This window comes from Melanotaenia boesemani, chromosome 11 (genome assembly GCF_017639745.1).
Source record: "Melanotaenia boesemani isolate fMelBoe1 chromosome 11, fMelBoe1.pri, whole genome shotgun sequence".
NCBI classification, from domain to species: Eukaryota; Metazoa; Chordata; class Actinopteri; order Atheriniformes; family Melanotaeniidae; genus Melanotaenia; species Melanotaenia boesemani.
In genome coordinates, this window is record NC_055692.1 from 16,211,133 (window position 1) to 16,231,533 (window position 20,401).

At 37.9% G+C, this 20,401-nt stretch overlaps 1 protein-coding gene across 2 annotated transcripts; it reads right to left on the reverse strand.

Annotated features, from left to right (window-relative positions):
* Nucleotides 1–3,925: 3,925 nt before the first annotated feature.
* On the reverse strand, nt 3,926–19,619 carry pggt1b (protein geranylgeranyltransferase type I, beta subunit). Of its 2 annotated transcripts, none has more exons than XM_042000078.1 (9): nt 19,452–19,618; nt 18,870–18,988; nt 17,560–17,624; nt 17,124–17,275; nt 13,897–14,029; nt 12,388–12,433; nt 10,352–10,536; nt 9,891–9,999; nt 3,926–7,448 (listed from the first exon to the last, which is right to left on the reverse strand). In XM_042000078.1, exons 1-9 carry the CDS (start codon nt 19,577–19,579, stop codon nt 7,264–7,266), a joined length of 1,122 nt encoding a protein of 373 aa, XP_041856012.1. In that variant the 5' UTR covers nt 19,580–19,618; the 3' UTR covers nt 3,926–7,263. The 2 variants fall into 2 exon arrangements, with proteins under 2 accessions (XP_041856012.1, XP_041856013.1); XM_042000079.1 differs by lacking the exon at nt 3,926–7,448 and adding an exon at nt 9,113–9,546 and having other exon boundaries at nt 19,452–19,619.
* Nucleotides 19,620–20,401: the final 782 nt, after the last annotated feature.

Here is a 20,401-nt window from a genome sequence, read left to right on the forward strand (position 1 = left end):
ATGTGGAGGGGTACAAACGGGCAGACTGCCCGTTCAGAGCAAACGGAGCATGACAAAATTAATAACTCGGTCTCCAAATGCTCACAGACACTAAAATTATCACTGACTGGCATCACTGGATCAACGTGGCTTCCCAGAATGATGAGCAGCATTTTCTCCCATGCAACATTAAAAAAAACAAACAGATTGAGGAAGTTTGAGCAAAATTGCCTTTTGTCTCTTTCAGGGAAATCAGTTATCGAGCAACAATTATTAGGCTTGTTTATTCTCATTCTGATGAGGTGCAGGAAACTACATAAAATGTGTTGCAATTAAAAATGTTTTCAATGCCGTTAGAAGCATGATCTGTGTTTTTGATGAAACAGTGACACTCTCCAAGAAGTGCTGCCTTCTGTCAGTGTTCATTTCAGCATTGGAAAAGACTCATAAGTCCTCATTCGGTGAGAAAGCGGCCAGGTCATTCATTTTTGAGGCCTTTGATGGCAAACTAAACAGTGATGTAGTCAGACTAATGAAGCATTGTCCTGCATGTCCTCCTGTATCCGAGTGTAATTCTCCAGAAAACACTTGCTGGTTTGGTAAAGTCCTAAGCTCTCCTCCAGCCTAATAACACTGGAGGATAATGGGCATTTCATAACTTTTCATGTTTTTCAAGTCTTTTGCTTAACATTTGATTGTAAATTGAGCAATATTTCCTCTGCAACATTTTAAAGGTATTTTACAGTTGTTGATATGTAATTTACTTTTTCTTCTTTTTTGGGCTATATTGCCAAAGATAGTGAAGTTGTCCAAATTATAGAAGGTGCAGTTAAGGTACCAACCACTTCAGCTACACACTATTTTACACCTGAAAACAAATCATTTAAGACCAAGATCACATAGCTTGGAGAACAAAAAAGTGTGCATACAATAAATGATATATTAATTGTAAATTATATAATGCAGCTTGACTTTAAAGCCAGATAGTTCTGCACAATGACTCATTACTTGAGTCAGGTGTGTTGGATACCAAGGAGGGTTAATTCACACAAGGCTTTTAGATCAATAAAGGTAAAATTATCTTTAAAAAAAAAATCAAGAATTACCAAAGTTGAAATTCAGTGAAGAAAATGTCTGTGTCTGCATTTGATTTAATCAGGTAGAAATGTCAGTAAAAATTAAAGACGACCCTTACCTCTATGGGAAAACAGTAATCTGACCATCACAGTCTGGGAACCATTAACCTCTGTTACAGATTTAACAGCAGTTCATCAAGTGGTTTTGAGTGCTAGTGCTCATGTGTAATATCTGTGGAGACAACACTTAACTGCCCCATAAAAAGCTAAATGAAACACAGTCCTCTCCAGTTAAAGGAATAATCAATATAACACATGACATCTTAATATAACTTCAGTTAAATAATGAAGCAAATGCAGCAGTACATCTAGGTGACTAAACATTTGTCACATGAGATGCTGCAAAAAGGCAAAAAGATTTTTTATTTACTTCATTCAAGAAAAATCAATACATCGAGAATGAGAAGAACCCTGGGTTTACATGGGTTTGTCTAAGAGAGAGAACAATGTGGCTTTTTTTTTTACGTCACAATGAAACTGAGTCATCAAAGGTTACCAAACAAGATTCATCCTTTAATGCCATATTTCCTGAAAGTTTACATGACTGTAAAGTATAATTCATGGACGACAGAAAGGTTTAAGTTGTCTGTTGACAGACTGGGTATACACGATGCCACTTTGTGCTACTTCCCAGGTGGATATCCACAGTACACGTTCTCCCATGTGTGAACTCTATAGCCCGTAAAAATTCCCCTCCTCCACAGTTTTTAATTGGGTCTTAGTCATTGACCTAGTAAAGAAAGAAAAAAATAATCCCCAGTGTTTCTGAAAGCACAATCCACCCATGTTACAGGAAAATAAGAGGCAACTGAAGCAAATAAGGAAAAGATGACCAGCTGTCATCGTCAAATTTATAAATAGAGAAACAATTGAGTCACTGAGTCCCACAGTCTTTCATTCAGCTGTTGTGGGTAGCAGATATATTTAACAACCAAACGGGTGATGTCATGGTTTACTTCGGTTTCCTTCTCCAAAAGGAAAATTTATTTTCCATTAGATGCCAACATATTGGAGGGGAAACTAATCCTGAGCATGAACAATTTAAAGGCAAAATGTATTCCCACAAGAATAAAGCTGCAATGACTGACCCAGGAGAGGGTTTAAATTTTGTTTTGATTTACATAAAACCTTACTTTTGAATGGTTTAGTAATTAGTTTTATTGAATGTTGGTTGTGGTTCTTGCTTCAGGAGGAACCTGCACAGAGAAATTCATGAGCAATTCACATATCTACAAGTTTGTTTCTGTTTACTCTGTAGGTTGAATCAACATCACAGCGCTTTACTATTACTAATGTCTTTCAGCTGAGGTCTGAAGTCCCATATGAGCATTGCAAATTAATACTAAGGTGTATTTCTCTTACTGCAGGTCTGTCTGAAGTCATGCTGAGATGTGGTGAAGCCACAATAGAAAGAAGGCAACTTTACTTCATCTGCATTCATGTAAAACCTACCCTTGTGACACCTTCACACAGGGCTGTGCTGAGGAGTAACGAGGATTTTTAAATGAGGTTTCTTCTCCTCTTACACTTACTGATCTTCTACTTAAACTCAAGCAACTCAGCTTGCACTGCAAGATTTGCCTGCTTTCCCTTGACCGGCAGCACAGTTTTAATTAAACAGATTGTATGAGCTGTGGTGAACCAGTGACTGTGGGTTTACCAAGATAGAAATTAACAGTGAACACTGTTTTTAAGGGGCAGCCACATAACTGTCACATTTCCTTAGTAATTAAACAAAGATCAGAGTACACAACCAACAAATTACTGTCAGTTAACGGCAAAATGTCAGTCTAGAGTTTGCTCTGTCGCCTTTTAAATGACCTACTGCAGATTAAAGACAGGATTTTTCTATGACATACATCTGGTCCTTCCCAGTTTGTAAGATACAATGGAAAAGAAAAGAACCAAACACATTTACCTCACATTTCTCATACGCTCAGGCCATGGAAACCTCCAAGCTATAAGTGCTAAGGGCTTCTGTAAGAACAGTTACACATTTTTTGGCACGTCTCATAAATTAAAGTTATATCAGATAAATTATTATTAATTATAACAGTGATGCAACAGCATTTCCTTCTCGTTTTAGCCTCAACTTCACGATATAACATGACAACTTAGGTTACAGATAACTTCCAACTGACTCATCACTGAATCAGATTATTTTAATAGAATCCTCATTTGGGAAACTGATGTGAAAAATGCACAAATTACACCAGAAAACACTTAAAACCAAAACAATTCTAAAAGTTAGTATCCATTTTATTCACCATAAATACAGTTTGCAAATCAACTAGATTCTAGCAAGAATCCACAGTGTGTCCAAATTCAAAGCGGAAATATTACAACGAATCACATCCCAACATCTCTATGTCCAGTTCTGATCGTCTCACTGATGTAAACACTTTCTGATCTTGAGCACTTGCACAATAAAAGTCATATTTATAGACATTTACAGCTATCTACACTCAGGATTCCTACAAAGCATAGAAAAAATAAATTTCATTACATTTATTGTTACATCATTTATCATTACATTATGTATAAGCAGTACATGGTTATAGAGAAAGGTTTCAGGATTGACAACGTGGTGTTTTGGCTGCATCTTGTTCACAGTTAAACTGCAGCTTTTTTTTTTGTTGTGGTCCCACATTTATGATGTGGGGCTGGGACCACTGACTGCAGTGAGATGTGGCAAAAAATTACAAAAAAAATCCATTAAAAACAAAAGATGCAATTAAAAAAAAAAAAAACAGCTGAGGTGGCATTCATCTACAGTAAGTGGTTGATCTATCCATCCCATTTTTCTTTTAAAGCTGCAAGCATTCATGTTTTCTATTTCAGTGAATTCTTTCCTTTTCTTGAAATATCAATCAGACATGAACATGTCAGACGAATTTGACCAGTTATATTTGTCTGATTTGGTAAGTAAATGCAGAGCAGATGAGGGGAGGGGTAATAAAAAGTTAACAGTATGCTCTTCTTATATCTGAACTGGGATACATGTCCTCCCCTCTCTAGGCAACGCTGATATTCACCGCTTTGTGATTTGACAGATTCAAACTGAAAGCTTACGAGTAGATAAATCAAAAGAAAAGAAGAAATTCAGTGACCCAGAACAATGCCACATGAGGCACATTACAGCAGCAAGTTGGAGACAGTGGTTTATGCCATGTGACTTAGTCCACGTACAGTATACAGAAAAAAAAAAACAGCCTGAGGGATTTTTATTAGAAGTAAACTTCACATCAGAGGATGCACAGGAGACAATTTTATGTCATCTAAATTGATCTGGCTTTTAAAGTGGTGCAGCAATGAGCAAATGCCCTGCAGTGCATTTTTGACCGGGACAAATGGCAATCAGGTAAAACTCAGAACTGCAGAAATGAGACCACAAAAATATTGATATAAAATGTTAATTTTTTTTTTGTTAAAAAAATGAAAAAGCACATTTAGTTTGAATTGTAATCATTACATAAATGGTTTTTAGCTCAGTCTGGAGTTTGAAGTTATATTTTAGTAACAGAAAAAGATGACTTGAAATGTGACATATTGGGAAAATGATTCTTTACTAACAGAATATTTGAGAAAATGTCACTTAAGTGTATCATTGCCTTATGTCTCAGTTTGAGAAATAACAAAACATCAAAACAATGTATTGGCTAAAAAGAATACTTGCTTTTGGTACAAGAACAGGGCTATATACCACTAGGAATAAGTCTGGGTTCAGAGAAGAGAGACGAGGCTCCGACAGTTTACCTTTAATAATATATGCTTCAGATTATTTATTTATTCATCTCTCCTCCCATCTTCTCTACTTTCATCTGTCTGACTGGTCTGCCAGGAGGAGAGAGGCTTGGAAGGAAGAGAAACAAGGCCAGGTTTAATACAGCATCTATATCCAGTCACAGTTACAAGCGGTAAATTTCTGCAGGCAACACTTCTCGTCCTGAGGAGCAGGTGTTTGCTCATCTAGGGCTCAAATAAAAAAAAAGGGTATGGCTACAGCAGGAGACAACAGGAATCCATAAAGCTGGAGATGTCGCTTTCTGGGAGTCAGAAATGATATGAGGGACAGATCGAGGTCAAGTTTAGATCATGTCTATTTGAAATCTAAACCTTTCCCCCCATTTTGCAACAACAGAAGTTGTTTAGAAAGTCTCCTGAATGATCATGTGATGGTGGATTGTAATGCCTGCAAGCATCCGAGCAGACAGTCAAATCATGTCTCGGTGATCCAGAGCTGACAGTGATAAACATTTAACTGAGCATCGCATTGAATAACAGCTGTTTCCATTTCCTGACACTTGGTGGTACGCTCATGGTCATTGTTCTTTGTTTTGCCCTGCATCCTCTCAGTAACCAAAATAGCAGGTCAATTCTCAGCACAGTTCAAAGGAATTCATTTCCTGTAGTTATGAAGCCATTGTCTCATCTTTCTGCTTCTGATTTGCAGCTGGATGCTACTGTGCAGGGAGAAAGGAAGCACATAAGGCAAGTTCAGATAAGTTTCCCTGATTGGCCCCAATTCATTTTTCTCTTTGCCTTAAATTTAGACTAGTAAAAATGTGTATTTTCTGTCACCAGGAAAGATAAACCCATTCTTAAAAACACATTTAGGTAGCTTTTTTTCTTTCATATATTCATTGATATACCACATAAGGCAGAGGTGTCCAGCTCTGGTCCTAGAGGGCCGCAGTCTTGCAGGTTTTAAATGTCTCTCTGATCTAACACACCTGATTCAAATTAAATAGCTCTGCTCAACATCTTATTGTTAAGTTCTGCCCAAGCATGTAGACCCATCAGTCAGATTCAGTTGTGCTGGAGCGGGAAACAGGGACAGACTTTGGGCACCCGTCTTAAGCTGAGTGCACACATGAAGATTATCGGGCTGTTTTTGTCCCGATTTTCCCCCTTCCCGACCAAGGACAGCAAAGCCTGATTATCTTAAGTCTTATAAGATTTTCCTCTAAAATGATCATTTGGTCTAAGGTGTGTTTAGAGCGAATTCGCCCTGACAATCGGCTTCTTAACGGGTTGTGGCTGACAATCAGATGTTCAATATTTACGACCAAAAATCTTCATGTGTTGGGAAAGCCGACGATTCCTGAGTTGTGACTGTGTGGATTGTGACATGGAACAGAATGTAGCCAATCAGAGAGTGAGCTGACTGGGGAACAAGGAAGGATAAGAAGTCCGTGTTCAGGCTGTCTCCAGTCCTTTTTTTTTCCAGTTCTGGATGTTTCTGTTAATAACAGTCTTAAGACCACCATCATTACTTCATCATGTATGTCCTCTGCCATGATGGGTGTTGTGTTGTTGTTGCCATGGCTCTTCTTCTTCGTTTGTCCGGTTGTTGCTGTTTCTTGTTCTTCATTTTTGTTAGAGAACTTTTGATTACGAGAGATTTCCGGCTCGGAGGACTAGATTCTAGATAAGCTGTGGGAGAGCATCGTTTTGTGTGTGTTGTTCTGTGCTGAGATTATCAGAGCACAGCACACACAGTATGATCAACACTGTTAAAAATGTTATTTTTATATTCATGTGTGGGGTCTCTAACAGATAAAAAATCTCTTCAGATTTAGAAAATCCTTAAAGGTATTACCACCCCGTTCTTAAATGAATTTCATCTCATCAGTTTCTTTACAACTGAAATCTCTAACACAATGAACATATAGTGACGTGGAGGGAGAAGCTCAGGAGAGTGAAGCTGTGTTGACTACAAGGTGCTGACTATGATGAGGCTATTGAGCAGGAAATGTCAAAAGGCCATTATCTTAAAAACAAACAAACAAACAAAACAAAAATAGCATAATGGAGGCATCTGGTAATTCTTCAAGTCTCCAGTGACAAAGATTTGACTTTCTGGCACATAATTTATTGTATTCTTACAAACCGCATTGCACTTGTTATTGACTACTATGTACAAATGAAAAAAAAGGCAGCGAAGAGGAGTGGCAAATATTGCTTAACAGAAAAGTTGTTCCTTATTAACTTAAAATGAGGTCCTCAAAAGTTTAAACTTTGTAACCTGAATCTTTAAAAAAAATAAAAAATAAAAAAAAAGACTTCTTGAGTGGCTAAACGATTTTGAGACACACTGCAAAAGTCTGGTTGCCTTTGACTGATGAACAAAAGCTGCTTCTGGTTACTAAACCTGCTCTGAGGCAGAGCTGTGAATCACCCTGCTGTCAGTGCTGTCCCTCCATGTCTGCTGCAGCTGCTGGAGGTGCTGAAAGGCCCTCTGGGTGATGTTAAGAGCTGGGTGGACCTTCCTCAGATTTGGCTCTCCAATCAAAGACAGACCACACAACCCTAAATAGGCATGTAGTGGATCTGGTAGAGGGAAAAGCGAGACAAATGAGAGAAAAATAGGAGAAAGGAAAGAAATGAGGTCTGAAATGGTAACATGTCATGTCAGATGCACCAGCAAGTTACAGGTCTGTAAAGTCTTCACAATCATTTTATTGGATAAAAGAAAATAGATGCCACTTCTTTAAATTTTTCCAAATTATTACAACCATAATCTGATTCCACTTAAAAATCCTCCAGCATTGTATTTTGTTGTCATGCACCTTTAAGCATATATATATATATATATATATATATATATATATATATATATATATATATATAAATATAAATAATGCAAACTGGGTGGCCCCTTGACCGTTTCCTTCCCCTGGGACAAGGTTAAAAGCTGCATGGGCCAGCAAATGGAGCAGTAATTGCATTATAATGAAATGACAGATGATTGAACAAAGACATCAGAATCAATCAAGGCACCATTAGCTGCATCAATCAGAACTCCCATTCAAGGTTGTACGGAGGAGATGTCCCTGTGTAGTGTGTGATTTGATTAATAAGGACATTTTCAATGAATGTTCACATCAAACATTGATGATGGGCACTGTATTGGGAAAATGCTTCTGAATATAGCTTGTCTAAAATAATGAAAAGTAGACAACGCTGCAGGTCACTTCTACAGCGAGCAGTATTGTGGTTTAAGTCTTAAAAATCAACCATACTGTCCTAACTCAAAGTCTGGTTCACTTCTTTGTGTAATTTAATGATTAAATGCAAATACAACCAACAACTTGGCTCATTACAATTTGAAATTGTAATAAACAAATCATGGTGATCAAAAATGGATCCAACCGATGCTTACGATGAAAAACACAACAGTCTAAACACAAGAGCCACCCAACACTGAACCTTTATGTCTTCTATTAGTACTGTCTCATCTACTATACTACTACTATATACAAAGCAATGCTGGCTCTGAGAAAATGAACACAGGAGATAACATACCTCAAACACAAAGAAATAAAATGGAAGGAAATGAAAGAAAATGTCTAAAGTTTGACATCTGTTTTTGTAGTAGATATCGTGCTTGTCACCATGTTTGTGCATGTTCTATGTGTTCAGATACGCTGCATTGATTTAGCATTGATTTATCAGGTTTTTCTGGTATGAGGCTCAATTCACTCTGTATTTTTAACTATGACGTTGCTGGTAAGTTATTACGCTCAAGATAGGAACACAAAAAATTTAATTCCCTTCCGGACTCACTGCAGTGAATTTCTGATTTGACTCATGATTATGATGAAGACACTTCCTGCAAATGAGCATTAAATAGTACTAGTGTGCTACCTCTATAAAACCACATCCAATTCAAATTTCAAAGGGCAGACCATGTGTACCTTACTGGTAACATTTGTGAAATTATGATTATGATCCCAGTAAGCAGCAGGGCTTGAAACGGCTGTGCTGTGGCTCACACCCTGGTTCATTTTCATGGTGAAAAATACGAGAATGGATTTTCAGTACAAAGTTTTTTATGCTAGTTAGCCCATTACTCTTCAAGAGAGCAATGAACAAAGAAAAACTTAGTCACAATCTAATCTATGACTGATAACTGAGGTTTATTCAGCCATTTTTAATGGATTTCTGTGAAATTGAACAATAAAGAGCAATTAATCTGCAGGGGTTTTCTTTAAACAAAAAAAATTTAAAATTTTGCCTCCATAATCCTAAATTCTCCTTTTAAACGCATTAGAAAAGGCCTAACACCTCTCAAACAGTAGCAGTGAGCAAACCAAGGTCCATTCCTGCACATTAGTAACTGACACAAATGTCCACCAACAAAGCTTTTCTAAAACTCCTTTATTCAGTTATGTTCACAAAGGCCCTGTGATCTATTTTTCCTCGCCGTTTCTTCTGCCTTGTCTTATTCCAGTAATGTGAGGAGCTCGATCTCCTGTGTCCTCAGGCCACCAGTGAACAATTGCCTCATCAATTACACATTACAAGGGCAGGCAAGAACACAAACACACACTCGCAAATAGACCATTGAAGTTTAGGGTTACAACAGCTTTTTCCATTGATCTCAAGTAAAACTGGCAACCACAACTCCACCCTGACCTCGCTGCACCTGTGGAGGGCAAGGCAGAAACCATTCAGCCAAAAAAGAGAGGAGGAAAAATAAAGTGAAACTGCTTAGATCCACCACCTTTTTGTTCTTAATGTGAGATCTTTGAAGTTTGATAAAAGGGGATATCAACCTCTACGATGGCCTTAGATATTTAAATTGCAATTAATCTCCATTCATGTGGCTGTAGGAGTACTATAATATACCAAATATTTGTTTTTTTACATTTCTCTGCAGATACAGCAACAGTGACTTAAGATATAAACAACTGTGGCAGTATTCTTCGGTTTGTTTTCAAGTAATGACTATTTGTTCCTGTACATACACCTCAAAGTTAAATAATTTACCTGGATGGCTGTCTGGCCATTTTGCGAAGCCCCCTACCAACCGATCTTGCGTGGACAGGATGAAGCTCCTGTTCTTTTCAAAGTTTGTGTACTGGAATACATCTAACAGCTAGGACAAGGGGGAGGAAAGAGGAGGAAGATGAGAAAAAAACAGAATGAAAGGCCGATGTTATTCTATGAAACTGGCAAATATAAATAAATAAAAAAAGGTAAATATACACATCACAAATCACTATAAACAGCTGCATTATCAGCTGGCAAAGAAGGAAAACAGTGAAGGAAACACCCCATTAGGCAAACTGCTTCTTTTCACAGACACATACTTATTTTGGGTGCATATCCAGAAATGAAAATGCAAGAAAAAAAAAAAGTGTTCAAATGTAATTAAATAAGCTAAACTTGTCAATGCATGCTGAAGGGTGGGTGAAATTCATGCTAGTGTTTGTTACTTCTGTCCTGACCTCCAGTGTTGCTCCCACCCAGAAGGAGTAGCATGTGTCTACAGGTTTGTTGGGCCGCCCATGGAAACCACTCTGCTGCCTCATGATGCACCAGCGCCGGATCCTGTCCAGCTCTCGCTGACTCAGCGCCTCCTCCAGTCGGCCCATCAGGCACAGAGAGGCTATGGAGCAGTACGTCCAGCCCCCTGCACAGACAGGCACATGCATGAAACACTCAGTGTTCAAATTACTACTATAAACGAATTTCTCTAAGCTAGTATTCACATAAATATTTTGGACTTTGTACTACTTGGGTGTTCAGATGTATGTATGCACTTATACAAGTATGTAGGTGTAAACAAGTGAAATTATTAAACTTTTATTAAATCAGAAATAAATCCAGATGAATTAGACTTCTGACATTAAAAAGGCAGATGAAAAAGCAAATCCCAGATATTTTTTGGTACCAGACAACCAGGTCATTACAAAGCACTGCAGCAAAAACAGAGGGTATGTCTGCATGGGGTCACACAAACTGCCAAATAATTAATAGCATGCTGCTACTTTAACTTTCATCTTTACTCAGAAGTTATAGGAATATGGAGCTACTTTGCATTTCATGAGAAGATTTGACAATAACTGAGGACTCTCTCTCAAATAAACGTCTTTTAGACTTTATTTTTCCACATATCAGCAAGTTGATATAGTGTGTAGTTCCCCCTGGAATATCAAGTTTAAAACTAAGGACTGAGTGTCTTGAAGACAGAGGAAAAAAAGACTGTACACTGCTATGGCCTGCTTTCTTATGTGTGTCTGTGTGGGCATGTCTGGGCAAAGGAAATGAAGAAAATGGTTGGGTGAAGAGATGTAAATCTGCCATCTTGTTACAGTTGCCTCCAATCAAGCAGGCCTATCTGCTGGAGGCACAGGAAGGAGAAATAAGAGGGGATAAACTTAAGTGTGAATTGGAAATCCAAAACCTTTTACTCTAACAGTTGGTTTAGGACAATTAAGTTTATGAAAAGGGACAAGGAAAGCAGTAAAACACACCTTTCTTCCAATGGCTTGGATGAAAGGAAAAAAAAATATCACACATGAATGCAAAGACTCTTCCTCATGAGCCACGGCATGTCATTCATTGAAAACTTACACTTGGGGAAAGTACACAGCTGGAAGAGGTGCCAAATGTTAAAATATGGAGTATGTAATGTAATGCATGAAGCACAAAGAGAAGAATCACATTTCTTGCCCAGGCACTTAAGTTTCTCTAATTCTATGTTTCATGCACCAAACAACACAATGCAAGAGTCTGTGCACATTAAAAGCACACAGTGTGGGAGGTCTTCATGCTGAACAAACACACACCTCAAGGGTAGATGATGGGCCTCAACTAAGCATTTCTACTGATGTATAATCAATCCTCAGAGAGTTGGCTGGCTTGCGGAGGAGAGCAGACTCAAAGAAGTCTCCGATCACAGAAGATGAATTCATTGGAAGGAAGAAACAACCAAGATGCAGCAGAATCTGCCCCTACATGGAGTTTATTTTTCACTTCATAGATTTCATTCATGTCTTCACACCACAGCACTATCAGGATACATGCCTTTCACTATACCAAAAAGGTTAAAAAGGACATGTCTCCAAGCATAGCTTTGAAGTATGTGTGTGTGTGTCTGTGTGTAGGATGAAGGCTTTGGTGCAAGAATAACAAGGTTTAATTTGAGCGAAGGAGGGATTAGTGGGAACAATGTACTGTATCTATAGAGATGGATTTCAGTGGCTAATCCTTTAAAAGCAGTTATTCCCATCAGCCACTTCCATGCCTTCCACTTCCACACAAATCTTTTGGTGCAATATAAATCCTTTGACTTAAAAGTCTAATGAAATCAAAAATCTGAATTCCCTAATACAGTAGTATTAAGTCTCTTCTAAGTTCTCATACTTGTGGTGCCAAGAATTAAAATTTTTTGCTTTTACTCCTCCAAAAAGTCCTCCTTATAACAGCACAAAAACTGTAAATTATTAATTTTAATATCAATAAATAAGTAAAAACTTACCATGGGATTCTCTCCCAGCTCCCTGGCCAAACCCGTTGTCGTATGACTGTGGAGAACAAAAATTATATAGTTTCATTTATGAAAAAAATTGGTGTTGAGCGAATGAAAATGGAATATCTGAAGAGGCTTAATCATGCCCTGTTACTGCACACATAAACCAATAGAGACCAAAGTTAAAAATGTACATATCCATCTATCGGGCATTACTTTAAAAAATGTGCACAAATGCCACCAAGAACAAACACTGTCTGGCTGTTTTTAATGGGCTTTGTAGACCACAGAACTGCTCAAAAGTGACTGGTCCTTGTCAAAGCAACTCTTCCTGTTTGTTCTCACTGGTCACAACTGGGGCATCCAACGGTCACCACCTTGTTCTGGCATTAGTTGAGTTCCAATCAGTATCAGCAGTGAAAATTTAACACGATCTCAAAAATAGATGGCTAAAATTATTATTATTCTTTTTAATTCAAAATCTGACATATACTTGCAACCTCCATTTTTCCATTAAGTACTCACCTTTTATTCAACTACAAATACAACCATAAACATGTGTAATAGCCCAGGTGGGTGTTACCTACTATTTCAGTCAAAATAAGCTTTTTAAATGGAACACAGCATTTAAAAAAAAAAAATGACCTTGTTTTGAAACCTGGATTCAGTTTCATACTTTAGTTACCTTGAAACTGTAGAACACACTATTGTAAGCAATGTTACATAGATCAGCTGTCTACTACATGCAGCAGTTTAAACACATACTGTACAAGCTACACAAAAGATGGCAGTACCAAGGGAAAGCCTGACAATGTTTAGTCTTTTTTTTCCCATCTACTTGGATCAGACATAAAGAATAAAAAAAAGCTTGCAAATGGATATCTGGTGCCATCCAAATGTAAGTGAAACTGTTAGCATGGCTGATAAACTTGTCTCGACACATAATCACACCACCAGCTGGTGCTTTTTATAAATATACATGTACCTGAATCTAACTGGCTTGGAAAGAAACCCTTTGGAATCCAACAGGTGGACAAATATACTTTTCAGTCATGATTTAAATGCATCTTTTCCCTTATTATATTGGCTGTCTTGCATACACAACCACAAAACTATGAAACATTCTCTGTAATAAACTTAATATAAGCAGAAGCTGCTCTGGAATCAGAAAAGTAGCAGAGATATTGAAGATAATACCTCACACCGAGTGCTTTTATGTGTCAAACTCCCAGAACAGCAAACACTAAGTGTGGAGTAACATCATGTTCTTCTACTGATGGAGTGGAAGAGCTTCTGCTGCAGCTTTAAGATGATGCATTGCTTAGTCCCCTCATTTATTATAAATGAAGTATTTCTAGGCATAATGCCTCTTGCTGAAGGTGGGGGTCTAATTCTCTTATTCAAGAATGGTGCATAGAAGGCGGGTGCACACTTTTTCAGCAGCCCTGGTGTCCAGGTCTCGTTGTATTTACTCATTAGAAGATTATCAATTTATTCTACGCTTTCACATCTACTCACCAAACTTCCTTGGATGTACTCAATGGCCTTTTGGATGTCCATGCCTGACCAGTCATCCAGCATGTAACAGATACTGGCTGCACAGTAGATAAACCGTATGTCATTTTCGCTTCCTTCTGGCACAGCATAGAAACTGAAAGCAAGACACAGAAAGCCATACAAAGAGTAACAAAAACAAGTGAAGTTTAGATTACTGTGTGCATCCAGGATATGTATCATGTCACATCAAATACCATAAAAAGCCTGTCAACTGAAATCATGGTTTTGCTTTAAGATACAATTAAGTGTTCCAGATATAGTACAGTTCAAGCAAACGTATGTGTGTTTGCAAACATGGACAAAGAACCACTTACAGGGTTTCAGGAATACCACTTAAATCAACATTCAATGCAATAAACTTAGTTTTTTTTTTCTTTTTTGTCTTAACTGAATTACTGATGAATGCTAAGAACTTTCAGAGCAATGTGCTTTTTTATCTTAAAAGAAACTGCAACAAAACCAGATACAATATACACATGCCTCTCCCTCAAGACAAAAGCAAAACTGTTTCCGCAGCAACAGTGAGGAAGGAATACTGGCAGAAAATTGCTGACTCTGTTTATGCATAAATTAGTAAGATTACACAATATTAATTCATGGGATGGTAAACATGGACAGCACTTTGATCACTCAATTTCACTTCATTATAGCCCAAATGTTTCGGGCAAAGCGCTTCCTCAGTGCCCTTCCTTTCCTTTATATTTTCCATTCAGTTCTTTTGAGACTCAGCACCCCCATGTGAGCGAATTTTGTGCTGGAATATTAATTCATCACTGTGACGGTACAAGTAGTAGTTCCATAAATGCATGGATCTACAGTTATGTCAGGTGTGACCATTATTATTAACTTCATTATTTCAGATGCAAACTTAGTGGATCTAAACCGTCTTGGGAACAAATAGAAAAACATACTTCAAAGCAGTCAGTGATGAAGTTTTATTTCTTCAACAAAAGGGTTTCTGCATCTATCCTAAAAACTCTCTCTCCTAAACACTCCTCTCACGATACGCGCACCAAGGTGGACAGGTGTTCTTAGAATGGGCAGGCCATTTTCCAAAAAACTGACTGGTCAGTAGGTGGTGCTTTTATGCTAGTTGATCCCTTATCTAGAACATAACCTGCTCTGTAGCTGGTTAGCTGTTCTGCGTAAGTTACCATTGTGATTTATCCAGGTAAGAAGTGATCCAGCTTCATAGTAAAGCAAACTCAAAGTTAACTGGACTGCACTCTTCTGGACCGAGATGTCTGAGGTTTGTCCTGGGATCTGCTGTAGCCACTCTTCCAGTTTGGGGGTTACTGCCCCGAGTGCTCCGATGACCACGGGCACCACTGTTGCCTTCATTTTCCTGGTCTTCTCAAGTTCTTCTTTCAGGCCTTGGTATTTCTCCAGTTTCTCATGTTCCTTTTTCCTGATGTTGCAATTTCTTGGTATTGCGATGTCAACCTCAACGGCTTTCCTTTGCTGTTTGTCCATCACCACAATGTCCGGCTGGTTTGCCATTACCATTTTGTCAATCTGGATCTGGAAGTGCCACAGGAACTTAGCTCAGTTATTCTCTACCACCTTCGGAGGTGTTTCCCACCTTGACCTCGGGGCTTCCAGTCTGTACTCCGCACAGATCTTCCTGCACACTATACCAGCCACTTGGTTATGATGCTCCTTGTAAGCTTTTCCTGCCAGCATCTTACACCCTGCAGTTATGTGCTGGATTGTCTCAGGGGCCTCTTTGCACAGTCTGTACCTGGGGTCTTGTCTTGTATGGTAGATCTGGGCCTCTATCAGGAGCTTTTGTGTTTTCACATCTGTGGTCTGAATCTCTTCCTTTGGCCAGCTTATTATTCCTGCAGGGTATCTGATGACCGGCAGGGCATAGCTGTTAATTGCCCGGACCTTGTTCTTGCCATTGAGCTGACTCCTTAGGACTTGCCTTACTCGTTGGAGGTATTTGGCTGTGGCTGCTTTTCTTGTGGCCTGTTCGAGGTTGCCATTTGCTGGTGGGATTCCAAGATGTGTGTGTGTGTGTGTGTGTGTGTGTGTATATTATATATATATATATATATATATATATATATATATATATATATATATATATATATATATATATATATATATATATACACACACAAACATTTTTAAATGACAGTTTTGTCAAGTTTTAGTTGGTTTAGTTGCATGTTAGAAGACATCAAATAAATTCATTCACTTAATTTTTCTATGCAGCTTAGTCCAATGCAGGGTCACAGGGAAGCTGGAGGGTATCCCAGCAATTATCAGGCGAGAAGCACGGTCCACCTGGCCAGGTCGCCAGTCCATCTCAGAGCCAACACAGAAAGACAAACAACCACTCACACTCACTCCTTGGGAGAATTTAAAGAGACCAATTATATAACAAGAATGTCTATGGACAGAGGGAGGAACACACATATTACACACATACAGAGAACATGCAAACTCCATACAGAAAGGTCACTGTTCCAACCAGCAACCTTCTTGCTGTGAGGCTCTAGTGCTAACCACTACACCACTGTGCAGCCCCACCCAAAAACAATATTCTTTTACATTAACCAAGACCTGTAAAGTGCGGTTGACACATTAACACCATCATATAAACTGCAGACATGTTTATGTAAGATGGACAAAACTCCTGAATTTAATGAAACGAAGTTCCTTCTTCACAATGCCATCAGCTGCACTAAATTTTTCTTTCTCTTCTGCAGACCAAAAAGATCACTGCTTCCAACGTGCCTGCTTTATGACCTCATCAGTGTATCTGCTCCTGTAAAGTTTATACTTCATGCCGATGTTGTGTTTTATAGTTAGATTTACAGGAGTCATCGTCTAATTTCTTCTCTTATTGCAAGAAATTGTGACTGAAGCATTCCATGATTTTAAATGATTATGTCTTTTCCAAGATTAACTAATTATGTAAAAGCAAGAGCTACTTACTGACCACATATCAGTCTGGTGATCCAAGTGGCAAGGTTTAGTTGCTCTGATTCAAAAAATGTTTGTGAAATGCAAATAAATGGTCACAGTCTGGATCTCTGACTGAAGTGCATATAAATGCTAGTAAATGTCAGTCCACATTAGGACTGCTAGTGCTCATATGACCTCAGGTGTATCTGAGTCAGAGTAAAAGTGCCAGCGTAAATAAAAGTGTAAGTGAAAAAGTGTGAGTGTGTACTGACCTGCCATCTTCCAGTTGAAGCGCTCTGAGACCAGCAAGACAGGCCTGTTTGTTAACCCGACTCAGGTCATCTCCCAGTATCAGCAGTGAGCACAGCCCAGTGTAGGTCATGGCTACATGGCCACTGTCATAAGGATGGAGAACACCAGGACCCTGAGGAAATTATCAGAATCAGACACTGGACATGCAATGGCTGAGGGAAAGATAAAAATAAAAAGAAAGCATCTGATGGTTGTAGGAATGTCATCGTTCTACTGTCCAGATGAGCTATAAATAACCCAAACCCCATAATGTTAGCGAAAAAGATTGGTACAGTGATTGAACTGGTTCACAATCAAACAAAACTATATATCAAACTAATGCAAAAGGAAATGGTTCTGTACTCTGAATATATCTGGTCAAATTTATAAAGAATATGGAGGTAATAAAGGAAGTACCTTAGTACTATATGTAATTCCAATATGTGAAGATCCTCGAAAACCACAACGACTTAAGTTGGATTCTGGAAAAGAAAAAAGGGTTTTCTGTTTGTACTGATCTCCAATAAATGCTGCAAATATATATATAAAAATAAAAAAAAAAACAAAAAAAAAAACTAAAAAAAAAACAGTATATTGCTGCCCCCTGCTGGCCATGATCAAAATACCTACCTGAGAAAACTAAGGGACAAAATATGAGCGAACATAATATGTAGATCAATTCATTTGTGTCCCACTCTAAAAAACTGCCCTACTGCACACTGATCATGTTGCTCTACAAAGTATTCTTTAGTTTGCACTTATAGAGTTATTTACCATCTGCACCAATACAATATTCATGTATTTTAGCTATTTTCTTCCAAAAGTGAAGCACACATATTACAAATGTAGTGCATGTGGATACAGATTAATTCAGTAGACACACCTGCGCTCTACTGGACATCAACAACACGCCTATCAACACCAGCTGAAATTCTGCCCAGTTTAAAAAGAAACTGCATTAGCATACTAATGACACATTAGGGAAGGACAGGTGCCTCCCAAGCTGCATTTTCCCATCTAATGACAAGAAAACCTGTCAGACTCCAAACATATGGCAGCAACAACATCGAGCTCAATCAAGCACGACTATCCCTCCATCATTTTTGTTGATGTCTTGAATAATTAATTAAATGGACATATAAACAGATGGCAAAGAATGGCTTGTTAGAGACTAAAAAGCAGAAAAAAAACTTCCAAAAGCAAGTCATTAAAAACTGAAAGCCCAACTTTCTCAAGATGAACAGCTGTAAGGTTGCAGAAGTTTAAGTAAGGACACTTGGAGTCCACTACCCGATTTAAAATCCTAAAAGTAGAAAAATGTATTGCAAAGTTTGCAGTTTGACAACTCAGAAACTAGTAGTCTATACTAAAACTTCAGCTTGAGGATGGAGGTAGTAGCTTTACCTTCCCTTCCCCAAAGCACCCATCCATCAGTCCCCCATCTCTCTCTTTCGCTCTGAAGGCAATATGAAAAATTATGTTTAGGTCGAATCACTTGCTAACAAATAATTTTAAAAAGTTATGTTTTTCTCTGTGACAGTCCACCCCATTTAAGGCGATGCCAGCTATGGAAATTAGACATCTTGTGCGGCAATGAGTCTGGGATGGTGAAAGTTTTCGTTAAAGAGGCATAAAGAAATTATGATGTATAATGTAATTTCACATTGGAACTCATTGTATTTACAGCGAGGTGTGGAGAAATAAAAAGTTAAATATTTTAGACTTACTATCCTCTGTGGGCAGAACTTGTAGTGAGTATATCCACTCAATCATAGTATTTCTGTCAATCACATCAAGGGCGTCCAGCACATCAAGACCAGACAGGGCGAAAAATATGACAGTTAACCTGGGAAAAAGGTAAGTTTACAAACATTTTAATGATTTAAAATTTGTAACACAGAATAATCCTTATAGTGAGTAAGAAGCCTACATAAGTGCAGGAGTATTATAATATAACAAATGAAAGGATATCTGAACTTAGTTGATAAACAGTTTTTACCTTTATGGGAAAAATACTTATATTTAATGCAAATATTCTAATTGCATTAAACTTATCGCCGATTATAAACGAACTTAAATTCTGCTTTTAAAATTAGTTAAACTAACTGCGAATATTAGCTAGTGCGAATATTAGCTAAACTTAAAACATCTTTATCTGTCATAACTTATCTAATGTTAGAAGGTAGTGAGATAAGAAACACTAGCCTCCTTTCAAAGTGCTAATGAGCCACAGCTAGCTCGGATGCTAGTCAAGTTGTTCAACAAAACACATAAACTGGAGCACTAAATTCTCATTCCAGTCTGCTCACCTGGTTGTTTCCAGCGACGCGTATCTCTCGGGTAACACCTGAAGAGTTCTCTGGAAGAATCGCACATGTCGATCTTTTAAAAACTCTATTTGTTCAAATTCTTCAAACTGGTTCTCCTCTTCCGCCATCTTTGCATCCGCACCTATGAGGAACCACTTCCGGTGCGTTTACTTTTCAGTATAAAGCCTGGAATTAGGAGTGTGATTCAGTTCAAAGCAAGGCAGGTTTATTCGTATACAAAATTTAATTCTGTTATCTGGCTTCTCTTATGTATTATTTAGTGTTGGAAAGAATCCCCTCCCATGTTTTTTTTATCCAGTGTACAAGACAAATTCTACTCCCATAACGTCTTGAGATTACTATAACCATTATTACTTGTGTGAGGACAAATCCCATACCACCTTAAAGCCTTATGATACATTTTGGGTAGCTGTATGTAGCATTCAGTTGTACTTCAACAGGACTTAAATCCTGCAACCTCTTATAAGTACTTCCAAAAAGGTGGCCTCTGTCCACTAAATGAAAATTTTCATTAAATCTGATATCTGAAAGAAAATTGCCATTTTCAAATAGATCATGTATTATCCAGATGTCTTTTCTTAGCCACTCTGAATTTGAGTTTTTTTCCATCCCAGAGAAATTGTTTTATTGTTTTTTCATATCTTATTAAAATTTGTTTTGGAATCCATGCTGGTATCATACTGGTTAGGTAATTTATTTGTGGTGCCACAATAATTTTTATTGCATTTATTTTACCCCATAATGCCAGTTTTAATTTACTCCAAATTAGCTTTCATTTTATTTAATACGTTTTCCATGTTGGCTGTCATAGTTTCCCCCTATATCTGGATCCAATTTTATACCTAAATATTTCATCCCCTTTGGTAACCATTGGAAATTAAAAGCAGACAACTGATCATATGAACAAGTTTAAATAAAATCCTGACTCA

What these genes read in the sequence shown, in the direction of transcription:
- pggt1b (XM_042000078.1), bottom strand. Translation starts at nt 19,579, where the DNA reads ATGGCGGAAGAGGAGAACCAGTTTGAAGAATTTGAACAAATAGAGTTT. An exon ending in GCGTCGCTGGAAACAACCAG is followed by an intron (nt 18,989 to 19,451) that starts GTGAGCAGACTG and finishes CCTTTTTCCCAG; the next exon opens with GTTAACTGTCATATTTTTCG. An exon ending in GGGTGGGAGCAACACTGGAG is followed by an intron (nt 10,000 to 10,351) that starts GTCAGGACAGAA and finishes CCCTTGTCCTAG; the next exon opens with CTGTTAGATGTATTCCAGTA.